The sequence below is a fragment of the Nicotiana sylvestris genome, chromosome 5 (genome assembly GCF_000393655.2).
Source record: "Nicotiana sylvestris chromosome 5, ASM39365v2, whole genome shotgun sequence".
Classification (NCBI taxonomy): domain Eukaryota; kingdom Viridiplantae; phylum Streptophyta; class Magnoliopsida; order Solanales; family Solanaceae; genus Nicotiana; species Nicotiana sylvestris.
In genome coordinates, this window is record NC_091061.1 from 51994934 (window position 1) to 52019245 (window position 24312).

Consider the following 24312-nt stretch of genomic DNA (forward strand, 5'->3'; position numbering starts at 1 on the left):
ACAAATAAACGTTCACATAGCACGTAGGATGCATCAGGATGGTTTATTATTTTGGGTACACCTGTCCTAGACGGACCCAACCTCTGTGTTGAGTCTCCAAAGTCAAATGCATGTGATGCAAACAAACGTCTCCACTAGGGATCCGGCATAAGGTTGTGTTATTCTAAGTTTAAACCTGGGGTTGTGTTCTTGACCTGGCTTACCCGAGCGGACAACTCGAGCCGAAGAGGGGGCAACGTACCGAGAACACTAAAGTCTACATGGCCTTGTTGTTGGCCCAGCCTCGTTCTATTTGGTATGACTTCTATAGAAAAAGCGACCCACGCGAACGTGTGCACCATTTTTAGAAGACTCAGAGGGGTGGCGTAAGAAGACAGTTATATACAATTCAAATAATATTAAAGCGGTAAATAGACAGCAATTAGCACATTAAGTTCACAAAATAAAGTAATATCAACAATGAATAAAGCCAAGTAAAAAGTATATTAACAAGCTCGAATTCTTGAACCCTGAACCAGAGATTCTGGGTAGTTATCCCCAACAGAGTCGCTAGAGCTGTCACACCTCCTTTTTATACCCCCGGAAGGGTATATAAGGGAGTTTTCTCCAACTTAAGTAATAATCGAAATGAGATTATTTATATTAAAATCAGAGTCGCCACTTGGGATAATTTATGGTGTCCCAAGTCACCGGTTAAAAATTCCGAATCGAGGAAAGTTGACTCTTATTTATGGTCTACAAACATAGAAATCCGGATAAGGAATTCTGTTAACCCGGGAGAAGGTGTTAGGCATTCTCGAGTTCCATGGTTTTAGCACGGTCACTATGATCATACTTGGCTTAATAAATTGTTTAATTACTCATTTTAGAACTTATGTGCATTTGCCCTTTTAATTAGGAAATTATCTTGAAACGGGTCACGCACACATGTACCCATTTGTTTGGCGCGTCAAAAATCATATCACGCGAACGTGTCCACAATTAATAATGCTTTGTTATTATTAAGAAAGGTTTGGTCGAAGTTGTGATAACGCATACTCCGATTTTGTTTTTAGAATCGTAATTATGTCACGCGAACGTGTACACAATCACGATGGTACATTTCACGCGCCTAAAGCAAAACTGCGAATATTCGTTTTTAATTTCTAAGTTAGAATATTTGTGAGGGCCATGGGTGATCTAATTATGGATGGCACGCCACAATCCATTTTTAAGAGTTGTACTTAACTAAGATAATCTAAGGATGTTCTTGTATGACTATTAGTTGAAAAGAAAAAGAATTGTTGTACATGCTGGGCCTTTTAATTATCTAGAGGAAACTGGACCAACAACAGGCCCAATTTAATATTTGATTAGGGGAGCAAAATGTTGGGACTTCCTGGGCTCGAAGCTGAGCCCAAAAGGCATGGATCTTTGAAGGCCTCATCAGGCCTAACACGGTTAGGGCCATTTTGTTTGGACTGATGCTCAGCCCAACAATCCCATAAAATACACATTGAAATTAATCAAAGCAAGACCCTATTAAATGAAACAAATTAAGGCTAAACCCTATTGGGCTCGAAATTTAGCCCAAAGCAAAGAAAACCAAATCTGGTCACTTTGGGCCTCGTGACAGACGGGCTAGCTTATGGGGCTAGAATTAAACCCCAGTATAGTGACACAAAGGCCTCTAACATACCAAGGCCATAGTTGAAACCCACATTTCCTCCATGTTCACAAATAAATAAACACTTATACAAAATTCTAAGAAACTTAAATATGTAGGAATGGTCAGGTTATAGGCTTTTAATTTACTGTCAAGTTTTCGCTAACGAACATGAGCTGAAACTGCTCTAAACTATTCATGCAATCATAAGGAACAACCTAACAACTTTGAACATTCATCCAAAATCTGACTAAACGACCTAGAATGTCCATATTTCAAAGTGTATATACAAACATACTGCTAAAAAGAAATTGCAAATAACATAAGCATGGTAAAGCTTAAATTATGACTCGAATACTCATACTCATTGCAAATGACCTACATAAGATACATTAAACTTAATACTCTATCTATTATTACAATGAAACAAGTAGAAGAGGTTGTACATCTTCATTTGCCTTTCAGCAGTTCATGAGTGTACATGAATTCAGCAACAAGACAAAAAGGAGTAAGGATTCAACACAGTAGAGCTAATGAAACCAGTAGGCAATATCAACCAAGAAGAGCAAGAACAGTAGATCAGCAGCAAGAACCTAGATTCCAAACTTAAACAATGCTTAAACCCTTGAGAATCCAATAATTTCAAAAGAAACTTATGCTACCGTTTTTGTGAAATATCAGAAGAAGACTCAAAACAATGCAGAAACTTTTGGGGTATTTCTTAGGGTCTGAAATCTCCTCTTTTGTGTGAAGGGAAGGGTTTATATATAGCCTTTCAGGGGTGCCATGTGCTGAAGAGAATAATGGGATTATTCCTTCAACCACAAGGCATCTTTTTAACCAACTTGGATAGTTGGTTGTCCCTCATTGGTTTATGCATTTTGTGCAAAACAAATGAGGCCAGTTGCCCCTATTCTAGATCCTTCCAATATAAACCTTATCTGAAAATCTTGTTCTTATTTCCCAAATTAATCTCCTAAGTTTTCACTTGTTCAATTAACACCCTAGGAGTTTCTAATAATTTACTAGACTAGGCAAACAACACAAAATAGACAGATATGTCAAACAATAAATAAATACTGAAAGGGTGAATATCCGAACCCTTAACACAAATCAGAAAAGATTCCATTTTATGATGAACTCCCAAAATCTAGGTTTAACGGCTAGTGACAATTTTACTACAATCAAGAGAAGAATGGACATTGAACATTTAAAACAATGAATCACGAAAAACCCTAAAATCTAAATCATGCAATTAAGACCACGGAGTATAACAGAAACACAAAAAAGACAAGAAGAACAAAAAATCATGACAAAATCCTAACCTAGACAAACCAGGAATCTAAATTAATCTAAAAATCAAAAACCAATCAATTCGAGCGAGTAAATACTAACGACTGATTTAAACAAATAAACAACCCAGACAAATAGATGGTTAGAAATAGAAAAAATCAGAAAGCAAACAAACAAAACAAAAATCCAAGATGAAGAGGTGAGGTGTTGACTAACCGGAAAAGGCCTGATGAATGAATCGAACCAACAACCAAGAAAGGCGAAGAAACAGTGGTTTGGTCAAGCAGCTGTGGCTCTCGAAAACGAACCAAAACTCGTATTAATTAAGGGTTCTCAACGAGAACGATTGGTTAACACGAGTCTTGAGTCAAATCGAACTCTGAAAAACAAAGAGTCGGACTCAGAAGAACTAGGGTTTTCTTCCAATTTTCAGATCTGGAATTTAGGGAATTTGAGGGTACTTTTTGGGGAAATTGATGATGGATTTAGGAAGAGGAGGGGACAGGGGTTCCCTAGTATCAATTTGGGGAGGTTTGAAACATTAGGGTTTTTTAGGATTGGTGTTCAGATATGAAATTGGAGGAATTTGGTAGATATTTAAGGGAAACATTAAGGGATTTAGAAAAAGGAGGGGATGGGGATGGCCTGGTAAAGATTTGGGGAGGTTTGGAGTGTCGGCACTGCCGTCAGGCGATTTCTGAAGGGTGGTTGACGGCGGAGACGGCAGGGATTTTGGGGTGGCTGTCTCTATGGTTTGATTAGGGCAGATGAGGGTGAGGGTTAGGGTTCGAATGGGGGGGTGGAAAGTCTTTGGACAGTTTTATATTTGGGGGGGTGTTATTCCAACGGCTGTGATGAAAAGGGACAAAAACGGGGTCGTTTGGTGGTGGGAAACACCAGGGCCGGGTAATTTGGTTTTTGGGCTCGGATTTGAGTGGGTTTGGGGTGAAATAATTGAGCTTCAGCAACTATTAACCCAAATTAAACTTAAGACCAAACCTTTTTTCCAATTCCCTTTTTAATCTTTTTTTATTTCTTTTCTTTTCCTTAATTAATAAAAATCCTAAATTAATCTAAGTTGTAAAATCAAACTAATTATCAAATCTTAAGATTTATAAAAATTAATTGATACTAAATTAAAAGAGAAAAACTACTGATCTAGAATTAAAAGCTAAATATGTAAAAGTAAGCCAATTTTTGTGATTTTCATTTTTAATGAGACACCTAATTTACTAATTAATCCTAAAAATACGAAGAAAAAAATCTCAATGCAATGCATGGTATTTTTGTATTTTTCATGATTTTAACAAAAGTAAACATGCACAAAAATACAAACAAATTAACACAAATTCCTACAAAAAATCTTATAAAATTGCAAACAGTTGGAAAATTTTTATTTATTTGATTTGTAGGAGTATTTCACATAGGGAAAAAATCACATGCTCACAATTGTTATATGTGTTTTGAGGCCTCGAGTAAGTCCGTGTTATGATATGGGACTTGTTGGTATGTTTGTACGTGATCCCGAGGGGCTTGGGTGAGTTTCGAATAGGTTTGGGTTGTGTCGCTCGTTTTTTTATGTTTCGACGTTGTTTCTTCAAGCATAAATGTTGCTATATTAAGCAAATGAACTCCAATTTCAGTTTTTATTAAAGCATTATATTCGTATCGTAATTACGGAGTCATATAAAAAAGAATCATCAAATTTAGGCATCGTATGAGAAGTTTATGGTCATTATACTAAGAACTGGTTTGCTAGATTTTTCATGTTAATTACGAAATTGCCACTGACTTCGTATTTAAAAATCTGCACAGTTTTCAAATATTGAAACCAACATATCTCCTTCAATATAAGGTCAAATGGAGCGATTCAAGAGTCTAACTTGACTAGAATTTTACAATGAATCGCGTTTTGAGATCATTTGGCACAAGAAATGAGGTAGAATAGTGTAAAAATGAGAGTTTTGTTCATTTAAGATATTTTGAGTTGGGGAGCTCGGAATTTGAAAATGTTTTAGGCGATTTTCACCATATAAATTGGGGTAAGTGTTCTGTACTTGATTTTGGTTATATTCCATGAATCTATCTTCAATTTTAGCTTTCGGTTGATGAATTTTAAAGAAAAAATTGGGGGTTTTGGTCTTAAGTTTCATAATATGAATTTTTGAGTTTTGAAGATCGATTTAGAGTCGGAATTGAGTGAAACTAGTATGGTTGGACTCGTAATTGAATGGGTTGTCGGATTTCGTGAGTTTTGTAAGGTTCTGAGGCATGAGTCCGAGTGTATTTTTGGCTGGATTTGGGATTTGATTTAGGATTCGATCTTTATCATTTAGAATTGTTTTCTTGGGCTTTATTTGATGCATTTGAGTTTCTTTTGGATAGTTTTGAGCCGTTCGGAGGTCACTACATACGTGATGGCATTTTTGGAGCATCGCTTGACTTGCTCGGTATTGTAATTGTCTTATTTGAGGTAATTGTCTTGCCTAACTTTACTGAGGGAATTTTTTCCCTATTTGATACTATTTGCTATATACGGGGGTAATACATATATGAGGTGACGAGCGTATATGTATGTGACGGGGTTAATCATGTTCCGGGGTAGATTATATTATAATTATGTCTTGTAGAACTACGTGACCTTCTTGATTCATGCCTCACTTGACTTCTAGATATTAAGAACATAGTATTAAATGTTAGAAATCAAGACTTAGCCTATTATAACTTGATCAAATTTGATGGGATTCTTAGAATATATTGATGTGTCTAATTCGGTCATCCCTATGTGTAATCATTAATACATTGCTACAGCCAATCTTCTTGAGGTACTAGATTCTATACTTGTGTTGTGGATCATTTGTGAGATTTGTGGAGTATTTGAATAATACAGTTCTTGAGGGTTTATTTAACCATTGTTGGATTGAAAAGTTGTGATTCAGATTTGTTTGGAATATCCGTTAAAAATACTCCTCTTGATGTTATTTATGCCTCCTGCCTTGTTTGTCATTGATACACATATGCTTGGTAAGTAAGAGTGTAAAGCACGAAGAGTAATGTCATGCCATGTTATGAGAGTGTAAACCACGAAGGGTGATTCCATGACATTTTATCTATACTGTTATGTTTTTATATTATTGTGAGGTCATGGCACGATGGGTGTTTCTGTGCAGGTGAGGATGAGGGACATGCATTATGTTGTGATATCTGTTTTCCCATGTATATATTTATGTCTTTACCTTGAGCTTTTATTGTCACAATCTCAGATCTGATATGACTTGTTGCTATTGTTCTGTCATTTATCTCTATATCAATTGTTGTTGTTTTGATCATATCTTCTGCTTGTTTAAATTGCAATATCATGCCTATTTTCCTGTTTTTAAAATTAAACTCATGTCGTATCTATTCAGTTGCACTTGGTACAAGCCTTCCACCATGCTAGTCATTCATACCTTTACTTGTTAACTTGTAAAGATCATGTGTTTCCTTCTTATTTGTTATATCTGTACTTAGGCCTCCATCATTCTAGTTAGTTGAAGTTGATATTCCTTGTTTCTAATTGCTGTCATCACTCACCTGCTTTCCGCCTTGTCTTTTACTGGTGCCCACATGTATACCCTCATTCATTATAGCTATTTGTGTATTTTCCTACTTTGTAATTCCTATTATCGGTATTTCTATCATCTGGTTGGTTTTGTTATATGTAAATTAGGTAAGGATGAGATAAAAGCACGAAGGGTATTACCACGCAATTGACTAGATATCTGAGTGCATTCCTCGTGCTAGGAAAATTAAGAATTGACGGTTGTGGTTTATTGGCTTCATTCTAAGGAAAGGATTGGTCAAGGTATTTGAAGATGCCAGGTTGTGATCTCTATTAACACTCGGTTATTGTTCTGCATATCCGTTTCATGTATTCATCTCTATTATATCATAGTATAGTTCTATTGTTGATTTACGGTGCAGGTTTTATCAGAAAGTATCTTTTAACCAAAAAAAGCCTCATTACTACTTTGACGAGGTTAGATAAAATACTTACCAGTACATGGGGTCAGTTATACTAATACTATACTTCTGTACATTGCGTACAGATTTTTGGAGCGGAGCTGCTGGTGATGCCGGGTGCTGACTCTGAAGATGCTCGTGCATTCCAGATATAGATGCCACTTATCCTTGGTAGCTTAGATTTTGGTAATCTGTTTATATAAATTTCAACCAGATCGTGTAATTACTTCTACCAACTTTGTAAATTCCAAGTCTTAGAAGCTCAGGATTCGTACTATCAATTCTTGGGTCAATTTGTAAATGTTCAGCTAATTCTTTACTATTTTCCTATAATCTCTTTTGGATTGTATTTTCTGTTAGTTGGCTCACATAGTGGATCGAGTTAGGTACCATCACGACTAGTGATTTTTGGGTCGTGACATAGAGGCTATAAGGCTTTATGAAATTTCACCTTCTTTCTATCTCTGTCGTGCGACTTTATTCTATCATTGAGTTTGAATCATTCTATTCTTGTTCTCTCTGTCACGACCCAAATCGATGGGCCTCGACAGGTGCTTAAGTTCTACCTATCAAACACCCCTAAGCATGCGTCTAAGATATAAACCTGAATAACATCTGCTGAATTAAGAGAATAACGAACATGAAGGAAATTTGCCCAAAAAGGCATATATACATATACGTACAACATACGTAGGGCGAGCCGACAAGGCTGCTATAGAGAACTGCATACCTCAAAACGGGAAGCTGGTAAGGCCACATACTATCAAACTAGACATACTGTCTACAGACCTCTAATAGAAATATAAATGTACAAAGACGGGACGGAGCCACGTCATACCCATATATATACAAACATATCATACCAAAATATAAAGCAATTCTGGATCAAATGGAGCATGCCAACTCTCGTTGATCAAGGATCCTAAGAAGGAGGACCGTTAGTTTGCCTACCTGCACCTGCGGGCATGAAACGAAGGCCCCGTGAAATAGGGCGTCAGTACGAAAAATGTACTGAGTATGTAAGGCATGAAAATCTGTACGTAAAAGACATAGATGAAATATGAAATAAAGAAATTCATCTGTAAATCTGAATAACTTTGTAGATTCTGGAACGTTTATAATGTCATGCACGTGTATATAAATGTCATGTCATGCATGGGTATAGGTGTACATAACATCATCAAGCCACTGAGGGCATCCCATCATATCATATCGGCCACTGTGGGCAACATCATCAACATATACCAGCTGATCAGGTGGTGGTGCATGTAGACATGTAATTTTTTACCCTCCCCGAGATTTTTACACCTTTAGTGCTTAGATGTTTCGTTTAGTTCTAATAATTTTATTGTGCTTATTTTTTTATCTTTTTTCTCTATTTTCTCTTAAAATGAAAATTACAAAAATATTTTTCATTATTAGTTACTTTTAGTTTATCTTAATTTTGATAAAATTGAAAAAAAATAGACAAAAGAAAATATCACATGGGTTTAAATTAAGATGTACATAGTATAAGTGGTTAATACGTAGTATTTTTGCTTTTCTCAAAACTTTTCGTTACCGTGCAAAGTTTATATGTTATTTTCTTTTAATTTAATTAACTAGTTATATTTTGATATTTCAAAATTTTCTCCTAATAAGTTCAAGAAAGAAAGGTCCCGTTGATTCTTTTTATTTATTTTGTTCTTTTTCTTTAACAAACTTTGGAACCTCACGTTATTTTTTTTTAAGAAAAGCATATACAGTACACATTCTTGAAAATTCACTCTAATATTTAGCCACCCCAATTCATTATCTCACCACCTGCACACTACAAGTAGGGTCCACACGGTTTCTCATTTCTTATTCTCCAAGAATTTTGATACAAAAAAAAGGCGCACACACCAAGGAAGAGGAGGGGGTGATCTGCACATAGCAGAAGAATACACGAGAGAAGACCTAAGCGCCTTCTTCGCCCCTTCACTCCATCTGACTAGCCAGCAGCCGCGACACTACCCCAAGCGACCACCCTCACCACCACAGCTCGCCGGGGAGGAACCAGCCACAGCCCCATCTCCCGTGCACCAACGACGCGGTTCCTTGCTCCACCACTCTCTGTTCCCCAGAAACAGCCACACACACACGCACAATCGAGAGCAGACAGAGAAAGAGTGACGAGAAGGAAAAAAGCTAGGTCTAGAAAGGGAAAATTTCTGTTTACAGTTTTTATTATTCAGATTTCTTGACATAGTTAATTTCGAAAAAATAAAAATAAAAATCAAAAGTAGAGCTCTGTTTCTTCAGTTTGGTTTCGGATTCTTATTCCGAAAATGAAGTTTGATTGAAGACGTAGTTGAGTTGAAGTTCGTTTCCATTCGAGTTTCCGGTCGAAGTCGGTTGTCCCGTTGAAGTTTTCTTGCTGAAATCCCTGGACTTGTGCATCAACTGCTCAATTCATTTGTTGTAGTTGCCGGAATTCTACTAATTAAAAACTATTTGAAGTCACTTCTTTCCCTCGCTTCTTTTTGTGTGATTAAACTACGATTTGGTGCCTTAGTTAAAAGGATTTAGGAATCGTGAGATTCATTAGTTGTTAAGTTAGTTTGATGCATAACTTGTACTTTTATGGTTTTCGTGTTGAATCCGAGTGCTGGTAGATGTGGTTTCGCAATTTTCGAGTAGCGACGGGTTTGGTTGAACTTTCTTAGATAATGTGTGCTCTGTTTCATCTCTTTACCTGAATGTTTTATAATTTTTAATCTGGTTGGTACTTTCTAATTGTTTAAAGTCATGTTCCTTATACTAAAGATACTAAGTTCCAAATTGGATCTAGTTTGAGCTAGAAGACAGGTTTATTTGTGAAAATGAAATGCTTTTCTGCGATTTACTTGAATGCTCATTTGTGCGGATTGTATTAATGCCCGCTTGTGTGCTCAAGTAAATGAAGCAAAATTTGAATTGGAATATTTGTTGCTTTATCGTAGGAGCATGCTAGGCCAACCATAATTGGGCAGGCAATCTTAGGATTTTTCAATTTATTTGCTTTTGATTTCGAGGTGAGAGGTCGCCCCCTTTAGTTAGTTAATTCATTCGGGGAATGCCCCGTAGACTTTGTATATATTTATCCGGGGTATGCCCCATAGTATTTGTATTCGGAGGCCGAAAATAGAACTTGTAGTACTTTTATTTTATTTTCATTTTTCTTTTTTCTTTTATTTAGGTGGGGATGACCTCGAGCCACTTTTGTGTTTATTTTTCTTTTTTGTGATTTTACCTCAATATGAATATTTTAAAAGCCAACTAGATCGAGTACGCAACCGTGACTTTCACGGGACTTGGGGTGCGCCTAACACCTTCTCCCCGAGTCAAATGAACCCTCTTACCCGAATCTCTGGTGCAGACTTAGTTTAGAGTCCAAAGTGTTTTAAAAGGAAAATTATTTTTAAAAAAAATAGTAACCTGACACACCGAAACCAATGTCAGGTGGCGACTCTGAGTTATTTCCTTTTGAACACAACTTTGTCACTTTCAAAATTGAAAATCCTTTTGAGCTTCATAAAATCTTTTTATTAATTTAAGAGGGTTAAGTGAAGTAGGAAAAAGGGGTGTGATAGCTCTTTGTCTCTCTAAATAAAGAGTCGGGTTAAAAACATGTCTTGTTGTTCTTTTTCTGAAAATACTTCGTGTTTCCCTTCAAAGAGGGGCAGCTGTAGACATGTAATTTTTGACTCTTGTATTAGAATTACCCTTAATAGTCCTAGTATTTTTAGAATATTATTTGAGCTTATTTCTATATTATTTCACTCTATTATTAAATCTAATTTTATTTTTAGGCACAAAAAATGGAAAAATACAAAAAATAGTTTCACTTTTCTATTTAATTCAGTATTAGGTATTTTTAGAAAGATATATTACTTTTAACTTATTTTTATTCTAATATAATCCTTGAAAATATCAAAAATAGTTTCAACTTTAATTTTTAGTTTTTATTTTTAATATTAATAGTTTATCAAAATCAATTAAGAGTTTTTACATTTTTGTAGGTATTTAAATTGAATTTTCAGCATTCTTTTGGCCTAATTTTGTAAAATTTCCAAGCCCAATCTTCTTGGCCCAATTAACCCTTACACCCTAACCTTTCTTCTTCATATACACAAGACCAAAAACCCTAGGGTATTCCCTGAACCAACCAGCCGCTCGACACCCAACGACCCACCTAACTCCTCCATTCAAGAAATAGCCTACGCACCCCCCAAAAGAAAACAAAAGCTCACTGTTCATGAAACTTTTCAAGATAATATAAAACTACATTTTTTTCTAGCAAATTGCCATCCGGGGTTCGAAAGAGAAAACGGGGAAAGTATTGTGCTGAGATTAGAGACCCATGTAGGAATAGAGAGCAGTAGCTGCCCAAAGTTTTCCGATCACCGTCACCGTCGACTCACGTGTCTCCAAAATCGATGTCCTATGCCAATTGATACAGATCCATTAATTCCTATATAGCTGCAGCATCCGTGCACAAATCTTATCTACCCATATAATATAATTTCAATCTTGGTAAAAAAAAAATAGCAAACAATATGAGTTATCTAAGTCGAGTTTGTATGGCAACTAGTATAGCTATGATAGAGGGAAAAATTGATCACTGAGTTGAGATGCAGCTCGAAGTCCGTGTTCGAGTTCCCGTTGCCATCAAGATTTTTCGGTCAAAGGCTCCTTTTTTCTACTTTGAAGAGGGTGGTTAGTTTGTGGCACTTTGGATATTCGTTCATACAACACAAGGTCAAAAGCAAGGAAGCCATGGCTAGCAAAGACTTGGATACAGGAGTTGTCGACCCCTCGAGGGAGATTGTGGAGTCGGAATCTGAATTGAACGATGAGGTCCAAAGGCTAAAACAACAAATGTCTGAAATGTGTCAAGCATGGGCCAATGGCCAAGGACCACCCCTTTCTTATGCTTTCCTAGAGTTTACACCCATCTCGGCTACTACCAGTCTGATTTCATTGTCCAATCAATTCTATCCAATTAGGTTCAGTCTTTATCCCAATTGCATGACTATAGCTAGAACTTCTGTTGCGTACTACCAAAGTGTGCCATTGACAACCAATCAGACAACCACTATAGTTATGTATTTCTTCACCATCCCACAGCCAGCAGTGGTGTAGAGAAAAACTCATGAGTCACAATTTGCTACCCAGCAAGAACAATACCACTCTCCTAAGTACCACTCTTACCTATTTGATCTTCCTACAAAGATTGAGAAGTCTGGCAGAAAAATAGCACCGGAAGAAATAACCCAAAGACTGAAAAGCTTGGAACAACAGTTGAAAAACATACAAGGGCTGGCAGGTCAAAAGAGTATTGCCTTCAAGGATCTATGTATGTTCCCCGATGTTCGTTTGCCACTTGGTTTCAAGAATCCCAAATTTGAAAAGTATAATGGACATGGAGACCCCATAGCCCACTTGAAAAGGTATTGCAATCAACTAAGAGGTGCCGGAGGAAATGAAAAATTTCTGATGATTTATTTTAGGGAAAGCCTTACGGGTATAGCCTCTGAATGGTTTATGGGTCAAGACACATCTTGCTGGTATGTTTCGGATGACATGGCCCAGGCCTTTGTCAAACAGATCCAATATAACATTGACATTGCCCCGGACCGTAATTCCCTTTCAAATCTGAAGAAGAAACTAACTGAAAGTTTCAGGGAATATGCCATTAAATGGAGAGAACATGCAGCTAGAGTTAAGCCACCCATGGATGACCACGAACTAATCACTGTCTTCCTTCAGGCTCAAGAGCCTGATTACTTTCAAAACATGATGTTCGCAGTTGGAAAATCATTCTCGGAAGCAATCAAAATGGGAGAAATGGTAGAGAATGGCCTTAAGACAGGCAAAATTATAAGTCAAGCAGCTCTCAAAGCTGCAACTCAGGCTGTCCAAATTGAATCTGGTAATATTAGTGGAACGGTGAGAAGGTTGAAGAAATCATGATGACATCAAGGTCGAGAAGAGGTCCTAGAAGAACATCTCGAAGGCATGACCAGCCTCGTTTGTTTTTGATAATTCCCCTGAGAAGCCGCAATACTCTGTTGCTCCACCCTAGTATGTTGTCCAGCCACCAAGACACCCCAGAAGGATAGCACCAGCACCGCAAAATCTCCTCCAGCCTCCACAAAATTTCCAAGTGCCCCATAACCCACATCCAAGCCAGGTGTATAGAGGTAAACAAAGGTTGAAAGATAATTTTACATCGATAGGAGAGTCCTATGCAAGCTTGTTTGAGAAATTAAAGCATTATGACCTGATTGCACCTATTCCTCCGAATCATGTGGACTGGCGTGCAAGAATCTTTGATCCTTCTAAAAGTGTGAATATCATTCCAATGCCTAGGGGCACAATGTTGAAAGTTGTCGGGATTTGAAAAGAGAGATAGAAAGAATGATTCAAGAAGGATAATTGTGGTCCAGGACAGTGACACCCAGAATTTCGCACAGAATCCTTTATCTGCACATGATGATGCACACTTTGTGAGGAAGATGCATGGTGACAGGGAGTATGAGAATCCTCTTGGGAACTTGCTGACTGAAGTTAATGATATTGAGATTGGTGAAGGTCCTAGTAATTTTGATGTGCAACCTAATGGCTAAGATGTAGAGCTTGGTGATTGGAAAGACACTCCTTTCCTGGCTAGCCATTGAGGAGTTTTGGTGGTTTTATTTTGTTGTCATTTCTGTTGTCCGGGTTATTTCAGGGTTGTAATCCGGATATTGTCTTGTGGCTCAAACTCTTCTTCCTCTTATTTTCCTAGTTCGTTTAGTGGTAGTAACTTGTCTAGTGTTATCTAGGATTGTTCCAGGGTTGTAACACATGTCTATTTTGCTTGTTTTGTTCAAACCCGTTTCACCATCTGTCTAATGCAATCTCTTAATTTCTGTTAGTTCTAGTCAGTTTTTGTTTAGGTCACTTTTTCTTTTATAGTTCTTTTCATGCTGACTCTAGTGACATAATGCACGCATAATTCACAGTCTGATTTTGAAAGTTAGTCTAATCATGAAGCAATGACACAGTTTTTGACAAAAGAATGCATTTGAGGAAACAAGTAAAGATTCACGCATTCTGAGATAACCTGAAGAATTGAGTGAAACTGAGGCAATTAGTGTGGGAAATCAAGAGGTTGATTAGAACATACAACAGGGGAATGTCTCTCAAGCAATTTGAGGTAGATCAGTCAGTGCTGAAATGCACTCTTCCACATCAAGATAAGTTTGAATCAAGTCTGCTTCGAACTGGCAAGGATCATTCATTGGGACAAAAGTATTGCCCATAGCATGTTTTGTTTGTGTCGATGTCGTCAATAGGTACTATGTATGATTTCTTTACTTATCTTCAATTGCATGCTTGTACCTGGCATTTTTAAAGTTTGGTATGACGAATGCATTTTATTCTGCTACCCAAACACTTTTATCTTTTGCTACCCCTTTTGAGCCCTAATTTTTGTTTCATACCCCTCTTTTGGAATTAGAAATAGAATTAAGAACTAGAAAAGGAAAAGGAAAAGAGAAAAAGAAGAAGAAAAAAGAAAAGAGAAAAAGAAGAAGAAAAAGAAAAAAATAAAAAAAGAGAAAAGGAAAAAGAAAAAAGAAAAGGAAAAGAAAAAAATACCAACTTTGTTTGAACTACATTCGACCTGATTCTTGTCACCACAAGATACGTAGGCAGCCTTACGGTTTGGTCACATAAAATAAAATATTTCATAATCTCCGAAGTCAAGAGTGGGGCAGTTTTTCTTAGAAATCCCATCAAAACAAAAAAAAAAGTAAAAAAAGAAAAATCCCCAAACTCTAAGAAATTGGGGCAGAAGTTTTAATTTTGCCAAAAGATCTGATTCCAAAAGTTGTAATTTTGAACCCTTTCATCTTAAATTATTTTGAGCGTTCATGCCACCCTTTCTTTCCAACCTTGTCCAAAAACCTACATTACGGTCCAAAGAAAGACCTTTCGACCAATATTTGAGGATGCCAAATCAAGTGTGTGGTGAAAGTATGATCTTCTTGCATCATGGGTAATACCTTTGTTCTCAGCACAAAGAGAGAAAATGATAAAATGAGAGAGTCTTATCAGTGAAAACCCTCATGAGAACCGTAAGGCGGCGGCGAGTTGAGGAAAAGAGCAAAAAATGAGAGAGGCTTGATGGTGAAAACCCTTCAGGGCACTACAAGTCAACCGGGGATTGTGGATCAGATGGGACAATTGAAGCGCTGAAGCCCAGTTTCACAGCGAAGAGGTACAACAAGAGTTGAATATTAGACTTGCTTGAGAGATTAGGCCACTTAATCCAAATGTGCCTATCATGGTCATTAGAATTGGTATCTACATCTGATACGTTTCTATATTGTAATTTTCTTGTTAGGTATCACCTCTTTCCCTTGTCCCTTATTTTGTTCCTCTTGTTTTGTTTGAGTTCCCTCTTGAGTCTGTTTGGTCAGAATAAGTGAGAAATGACTTCAAAATTTGCTACCAGCTTCCCAATTGCACAAAACGAATTTGGCTACCACATCAGAGTGGCATAAGTTAGGGAAAAGTGGTATGCGCACTAAGTTGGTAACAATCAACATGCTTTGAGATTCATGTGAAATGCAAGGGTTCAGTAAATGTCAATTCATGAGCAAAATGCAATAGATAGAGGATATTGAGATCGAATGGAGCGGAGGTGTTTTTTGTGATAAGGGTTGAAAGAAAATGGGTAGTCGATAACAGTCAAGGTCATCCAAGTTGAAATCAAAGTTATCTTGGCAAGTGTAGAAGCAGCCGCCCTCAAGGTCAATGCCATAAACTAACCACCACATTTAAACTCACAAGTTTTCTTTGTTTGAAATAGGAACAAAGCAGTGCAAACAAGTTGGTTCAAAAACAAGAAAGGAAAAAAAGAAAAAGAAAATAAAAGAAAGAAAAAGGAAAAAGAAGAAGAAGAAGAAGAGAAGAGTCGACAAAGGAAAGTTTCTCAAATCTTTTTCCTTACCTGTCTTGCTAGTGTGCATAAAATGTTGCATTGCTCTTCATATTTTTCCTCCTAGGATAAAAGTCCTAGTCTGATAGATTTTCCTCCCAATCAAATCTTAGTCTGATGAATTTTTCTCCTAAGATAGAAAACCTAGTCTGATGAATTTTTTCCTAGGATCAAAATCTTAGTTTGATGAATCTTTCTCCTAAGATAAGAAACCTAGTCTGATGAATTTTCTCCTAGGATAGAAAATCTTAGTCTGATGAATCTTTCTCCTAAGATAACAAAAAAAAGGACATAGTCTGATGAACTTTCTCCTAGGATCAAAATCTTAGTCTGATGAACCTTTCTCCTAAGATAAGAGACCTAGTCTGATGAATTTTCTCATAGGATTGAAATCTTAGTCTGATGAATTTTTCTCCTAAGATAGAAGGCCTAGTCTGATGAACTTTCTCCTAGGATCAAAATCATAGTCTGATGAACCTTTCTCCTAAGATGAGAGACTTAGTCTGATGATTTCTCCTAGGATAGAAATCTTAGTCTGATGAATTTTTCTCCTAAGATAGAAGACCTAGTCTGATGAACTTTCTCCTAGGATATAAATCTTAGTCTGATGAATCTTTCTCCTAAGATACCAAAATAAAAAAAATAAAAAAATACCCAGTCTAATGAATTTTCTCCTAGGATAGAAATCTTAGTCTGATGAATTTTTCTCCTAAGATAGAAAACCTAGTCTGATGAATTTTCTCCTATGATAGATTTTTAGTTTTCTTAAGTTATTAATCTTTAGTTTTCTTGAAATCAGGGATCCTGCCTGGAGAATAGGGTCAGTTTTTACTTTAGTCAAGCTTAGTTTATAGTTTTCCGCAAGCTCAATCTTAAATCTAGAAGACGCACTTCCTAGTCTGGGTCATTCAGGTTCTATTCTTAGCAGACACACTTGCTAGTCAAATATTCTTGGTTTTACTCACCGGAGATGCACATGCTAGTCAAGTCTTTAGTTTTACTCTCATCATTGCATTTGTAGCATAGGTGATTTATAGTTTTGCTAATAACTCACAAATCTTCCTAGTGCAAACTGGGGCAGAAAATTTTATTTGTTTTGTTCTATTAATTGCAGGCGCCCACCTAGAGAATAAGGGAATACAGTTCAAGTTTTGGCAATCAGGTGCCCACCTGGAGAACAAGGGAAGTCATTTCAGAATTTAATTCAAGTTAGAAGTAGCAGAAGTTCGCGGCAAGAATGCGAGTCAACTGTCCTAGATAATCAACAGAAGTTAGTCACAATCCAGAATATAAAAAAAAGCAAGAAGTGAATCCAAATGCAGAAGTAGATGAAAGATGTGAGCTGCTCAAGACATGACTGAAGTCACAAGCATGGTGTGTCCGGTTTTGATCCGAAAAGCTTAAGAAGAATGAACTAGCACCTGCAACTAGCAAGCGTCAAGGTTCAAATCTAAAGTCTGCATGAAGAACCATTCAAGACTCAAGATCAAGCTTCAGAAGACTTATAGATAGGAATCTTGTAACTCATAATTGACAGGCTTAGTTAGTCTTTTTCATATTTTGATTTTGATGTAATAACAGAACCGCGGACCGGAATCTCGACGGAACGACACCTCGACTGGCTCGACATCTCAGTATACTCCATCACTGTTCCTACTTCTGAACTATACGTGACCTGATTCCTTTATAGCCAAGGATATGTAGGCAGCTCAGATACCAGGGCTCGGTCACATTCTCCTTCCTCTTAGTTTTTGGTCTCCCTAAATAAGGGTCGGGTCAAAAAACCTGTCTAGTCGTTATTTGTCCGAAAATACTTCGTATTTTAAGTCAAAGAGGGGTAGCTATAGACATGCAATTTTTTACCCTCCCCGAGATTTTTACACCTTTTAGTGCTTAGATGTTTCTTTTAGTTCTAATAATTTTATTTTGCAAATTTTTGATCCTTTTGCTCTAGTTTCTGTTAAAATAAAAATTACAAAAATATTTTCCATTATTAGTTACTTTTAGTTTATCTTAATATTGATGAATTTTAAGAAAAACAGACAAAACAAAATGTCACATGGGTTTAAATTAAGATGTACATAGTATAAGTGGTTAATACGTAATATTTTTGCTTTTCTCAAAACTTTTCGTTACTGTGCAAAGTTTATATGTTATTTTCTTTTAATTTAATTAACTAATTATATTTTGATATTTCAAAATTTTCTCCTACTAAGTTCAAAAAAGAAAGGTCCTGTTAATTTTTTTATTTATTTTATTCTTTTTCTTTAACAAACTTTGGAACCTCACGTTATTTTTTTTTTAAGAAAAGCATATACAGTACACATTCTTGAAAATTCACTCTAATATTTGGCCACCCCAATTCATTATCTCACCACCTGCACACTACACGTAGGGTCCACACGGTTTCTCATTTCTTATTCTCCAAGAATTTTGATACAAAAAAAGGCGCACACACCAAGGAAGAGGAGGGGGTGATCTGCACATAGCAGAAGAATACACAAGAGAAGACCTAAGCACCTTCTTCACCCCTTCACTCCATCTGACTAGCCAGCAGCCGCGACACCACCCCAAGCGACCACCCTCACCACCACAGCTCGCCGGGGAGGAACCAGCCACAGCCCCATCTCCCGTGCACCAACGACGCGGTTCCTTGCTCCACCACTCTCTGTTCCCCAGAAACAGCCACACACACGCACAATCGAGAGCAGACAGAGAAAGAGTGACGAGAAGGAAAAAAGCTAGGTCTAGAAAGGGAAAATTTCTGTTTACAGTTTTTATTATTCAGATTTCTTGACATAGTTAATTTCGAAAAAATAAAAATCAAAATCAAAATTAGAGCTCTGTTTCTTCAGTTTTTCGGATTCTTGTTCCGAAAATGAAGTTTGATTGAAGACGTAGTTGAGTTGAAGTTCGTTTCCATTCGAGTTTCCGGTCGAAGTCGGTTGTCCCGTTGAAGTTTTCTTGCTGAAATCCCTGGATTTGTGCATCAACTGCTCAATTCATTTGATGTAATTGCCGAAATTCTACTAATTAAAAACAATTTCAGGTCACTTCTTTCCCTCGCTTCTTTTTGTGTGATTAAACTATGATTTGGTGCCTTAGTTAAAAGGATTTAGGAATCGTGAGATTCATTAGTTGTTAAGTTAGTTTGATGCATAACTTGTAGTTTTATGGTTTTCGTGTTGAATCCGAGTCCTGGTAGATGTGGTTCCGCAATTTTCGAGTAGCGACGAGTTTGGTTGAACTTTCTTTGATAATGTGTGCTCTGTTTCATCTCTTTACCTGAATGTTTTATAATTTTTAATCTGGTTGGTACTTTCTAATTGTTTAAAGTCATTTTCCTTATACTAAAGACACTAAGTTCCAAATTTGATCTAGTTTGAGCCAGAAGACAGGTTTATTTGTGAAAATGAAATGCTTTTCTGTGATTTACTTGAATGCTCATTTGTGCGGATTGTATTAATGCCCGCTTGTGTGCTCAAGTAAATGAAGCAAAATTTGAATTGGAATATTTGTTGCTTTATCGTAGGAGCATGCTAGGCCAACCATAATTGGGCAGGCAATCTTAGGATTTTTCAATTTATTTGCTTTTGATTTCGAGGTGAGAGGTCGCCCCCTTTAGTTAGTTAATTCATTCGGGGAATGCCCCGTAGAATTTGTATATATTTATCCGGGGTATGTCCCGTAGTATTTGTATTCGGAGGCCGAAAATAGAACTTCTAGTATTTTTATTTTATTTTTATTTTTTTTTCTTTTATTTAGGTGGGGACGACTTCGAGCCTCTTTTGTGTTTATTTTCCTTTTTTGTGATTTTACCTCAATTTGAATATTTTAAAAGTCAACTAGAACGAGTACGCAACCGTGACTTTCACGGGACTTGGGGATTGCCTAACACCTTCTCCCCGAGTCAAATGAACCCCCTTACCCGAATTTCTGGTGCAGACTTAGTTTAGAGTCTAAAGTGTTTTAAAAGGAAAATTATTTCTTAAAAAACGGTGATCTGGCACACCGAAATCAATGTCAGGTGGTGACTCTGAGTTATTTTCTTTTGAACACAACTTTGTCACTTTCAAAATTGAAAATCCTTTTGAGCTTCATAAAATCTTTTTATTAATTTAAGAGGTTAAGTGAAGTAGGAAAAAGGGGTCTGACAATGCGTATATAACGCCGTAACCTTTTCCCATATCCCATATAAATATAATGTACATATATACGTGTATATAACGACATCTGGTCATCGGTCAATGCACATGTATAAATGGGTGAAATGCATGAAAAATACGTAAAAATTTCAATATTCCTTCCGGATAAACTTTTTTAATTGTGTATTATTCCGAGACCCATGAACAGAAGATAATAACAATTCACATGGGGAATCAAGAATATAGACTCCCCTAGTATTTCTATGGATAGAGTAATTTATGGAAACTGTGCATTTGCTCATTTCTTTTGTATAATTTGGACCATGCCAAAAGAAAGAAGGGATGACCTTAACATACCTAGAGTAGGGAAAACTTCGTATAATATTTCGTTGGAAAACCTTCGTTGATTGAACTTAGAACTCAAAAAAATCGGATTAAGCTTCTTCTTTTTGAAATCCTTGAACGAAACTTTGCTTTTGATTCTTCGAAATTTTTGAACGAAATTGTTTCTGACTTTATGAAGCTTTTTTTTGGAATGAAAATTAGGCTTCTGCTTCTAACATTTTCTTTACACTCAGATTCATGGGTGTTAGCTTATATTTTTGAAGTGCTTTTCCATTTGAACGGAAAGTATATGGTTTCTATAAGAGACTTATTAAGTCTTATGACTAAGAGACTACATAGACTTGTCTCTTACACGTGAAGCCTTGTTCCTAGATAGCCACCTAAGATAATTTGACCCTTGGTCGCTTTTTTATCATGTGGTTAGTTGCCACGTTTTGGGGTGGTGATAATCACCGTTATCCGATAATTAACAAATTACTTGCATAATTAAAAATTATCTCAAATTACTTAAATTCTAGTTATTTTTAATATACTTTATACATCGTACTACCGTGGTCATATAGTACTTTGCATGGTACTAGTCCATAAATATTGGGTATTATCGCTCGATCCGTATTTTATTCCAAATTGGCAATCTTCAACGAAACTCATTTTCTTTAATTCGTGTATCCTTTATCCTTCATGACACTTACTTATCGCTTGTTATAATTAGCATAAATATGTTAACCTCAAGATAATCTCATCCCCGAGTCTACGTCAATTAACTGAAGACGAAACTTTTAACGTACGAAAACGCGAGATGTAACATCTTTTCCCCCTTAGAAATATTCATCCTCGAATGTTCAACTCCCCGGGATCAATAGAACTTTGGTAGGTTCAACTTTGTAACAACGATACTACCCACTCTTCATGTAGAAATTCATTAATTTAAAGCCACATAGGACCACAATCATTACTAACGACAATGGCCTCACCGACCAATGACAATAACCAACACCAGAATTCATACATGTACCTTATGATTGTGATGTCCCAGTCGAACCCTTCTCTGGAGGAGGAAATAAGTAAGGATATGTAGATTTCATGTCTTCTTCAGCCTCCCAAGTCATTTCTTCCACATTATTGTTTCTCCAAAGTACTTTCACGGAGGCTACCTCCTTATTTCGTAGCTTGCGGATTTGTCGGTCTAGGATGACAACTGGAATTTCCTCGTATGACAAGTCCTCTGTAATCTGTACATCATCCGTAGGCACCACTCAGGTAGGATTGTCAATGCACTTCCGTAACATAGATATGTGAAAAACCGGATGGACAGACTCCAATTCTGAGGGCAATTCTAACTCATAAGCTACTTGGCCCAGTCTTCGAATGATCCTATAAGTCCCAATATATCGAGGGATAAGTTTGCCTTTCTTACCAAACCTCATCACACCTTCATAAGTGACACCTTTAAGAATACCCAGTCATTAACCTCGAACTTTAAATCGCATCGCCACATGTCAGAATATGACTTTTGACGACTCTGAGCTATCACCAGTCGATCCTGGATAAGCTTTACTTTTTCTATAGCTTGCTGAACCAGGTCTAGTTCTACTAACATAGCTTTTCCAACATCGAACCACCCTACAGGTGATCTACACTTCCATCCGTAAAGAGCTTCATCTGAATACTGGAATGGTAGCTATTATTTATGTGAATTCAATAAATGGTAGATGATCATCCCAGCGACCTTTGAAGTCTATCACACAAGCTCATAACATATCCTCCAGTGTCTGAATAGTATGTTCAGCCTGTCCGTTTGTCTAGGGATGAAATAATATACTAAGACTTACTTGAGTCCCCAATCCGTTGTTGGAAGGACCTCCAGAAGTTAGCTGTAAATTTAGCTCCTCTATCCGAGATAATAGATACAGGGACACCATGTAGTCGTACTATCTCCTTAATATAAAACCTTGCATAATCCTCTGAGGAATATGTAGTTCTAACGAGCAAAAAATGGGCTGACTTTTTAAGCCTATAAATAGTCACCCATATCGAATCGAACTTACGCTGGATACGAGGTAAGCCTATGATGAAATCCATATTGATTACTTCCTATTTCCAAGTTGGAATCTCCATAGCCTGCAATAACCCACCGGGTTTCTGATGCTCAATCTTAACCTGCTGACAGTTAGAACACTGAGCAACAAACTCCGCTATATCCTTTTTCATTTCGTCCCACCGATATACTTCCCTGATATCATGATACATCTTTGTCGCTCCTGGATGGATAGAATAACGAGAATAGTGAGTTTCTCCCATGGCCTACCAACGCAGCCCTGCAAAGGGATACATAATCGTCTTTGATATCTGAGGACCCCATCTTCTGTAATTTCAAATGGTGTCTTCTCCTTCTGAGGGGTGGTATCCCTATAATGAACTAACACAGGATCCTCGTACTGGCGTTCCTTTACTTCAGTTACTAAAGAGGATGTTGCCGAATCCTGAATAGTAATTCCAATATCACATGAGTCCAGTAACCGAACTCCAAGACTAGCTAGCTGATGAACCTCATGGGCTATTCCCCTCTTTTCTGGCTGTAAATATGATGGGCTACCCATAGATCTACGACTGAGGGCGTCGGCTACTACGTTTGCCTTCCCCGGATGGTATAAAATATCAACGTCATAGTCTTTAAGTAGTTCCAACCATCTCCTTTGACATAAATTTAATTCCTTTTTTTTGCTTGAGGATATAATGGAGGCTCTTATGATTCGTATAGATATCAACATGAATGCCATACAAGTAGTGCCTCCACATCTTTAGTGTATGAATCATCGCGGCTAACTCTAAATCGTGGGTCAGGTAGTTCTTCTCGTGCTTTCTTAGTTATCTAGAAGCATAAGATACAACATTACCATGCTGTATCAGCACACAACCCAACCCAATGCCTGAAGCGTCACAATAGATAACATAACCATCGGTCCCTTCTGGGAGCGGTAGAACTGGTGCTGAAGTTAATCTGTCCTTCAATGCCTGAAAACTCCGTTCGCAAGCATCGATCTATTGAAACTTAGTTCCCTTCTGAGTTAACTTACATGGGTATCCTAATCTTTTACAATTTATGAAATTCTCCTCTTTGGAGGCCCAAACTTCATCCTTTATCCATCACAATTTCGCCCTTATTCCACTATCAGGGCAGCATTTTATTTATTCTAAATGCTACAAGTCTTAGAATCTTTTGAGTCTTTCAGGCTATGCTGAGCCTTCTGGAACTTAGAGAAATCATCAGCTCTCTTATGAGCTTTACCCTAAGGACTTATCCATTCCCATTACCTTTTCACTCATCTTTTCTTATCCTTCTTCCCGTCTTCCTAAAACCTTGTCGCTCTACCATACTTTAGCTTGCGACCTACACATATCTATTTATACTTATTCACAACCTTTATTCAACTTACTTGCGCCATAGATTTCCTTATGTTATTCCGGAACATCAAGCAAGACACCACATTCCACTTTGGTCAAAAGTGCTTAGAAGAGAAGAAAATTCCGTTACAAGTTTCCCGTAATAACCTGCCAAATGGAGAAGCTACAAACCTTCGTCGGTGTTATGGGTTTAGGCCAAGTCTTCACTACCTCTGTCTTTTGTGTATCCACCCGGATGCCTTCACCCGATATGATATGCCCAAGGAGAGCTACATCGTTCAACTAGAATTCACATTTAGAGAATTTTGCATACAACTTCCCTTTTTGTAGAACTCTGAGCACAGTATGCAAGTGATCTGCATGCTCAGCCTCTGAAAGAGAATATACCAATATATATCGTTGTTAAATATGATTACGAGAAGATCTAAAATGGTCCTGAAGACACGATTCATCAAATCCATGAACATTGCTGAGCATTGGTCAAA

General features: G+C 37.1%; 1 protein-coding gene across 1 annotated transcript; it reads left to right on the top strand.

Moving 5' to 3' along the window:
* The first annotated feature begins 11719 nt into the window (after positions 1-11719).
* On the top strand, positions 11720-13572 carry LOC138868648 (uncharacterized). Its single transcript, XM_070146213.1, has 3 exons — positions 11720-12079; positions 12176-12664; positions 13393-13572. Exons 1-3 carry the CDS (start codon positions 11720-11722, stop codon positions 13570-13572), a joined length of 1029 nt encoding a protein of 342 aa, XP_070002314.1.
* Positions 13573-24312: the final 10740 nt, after the last annotated feature.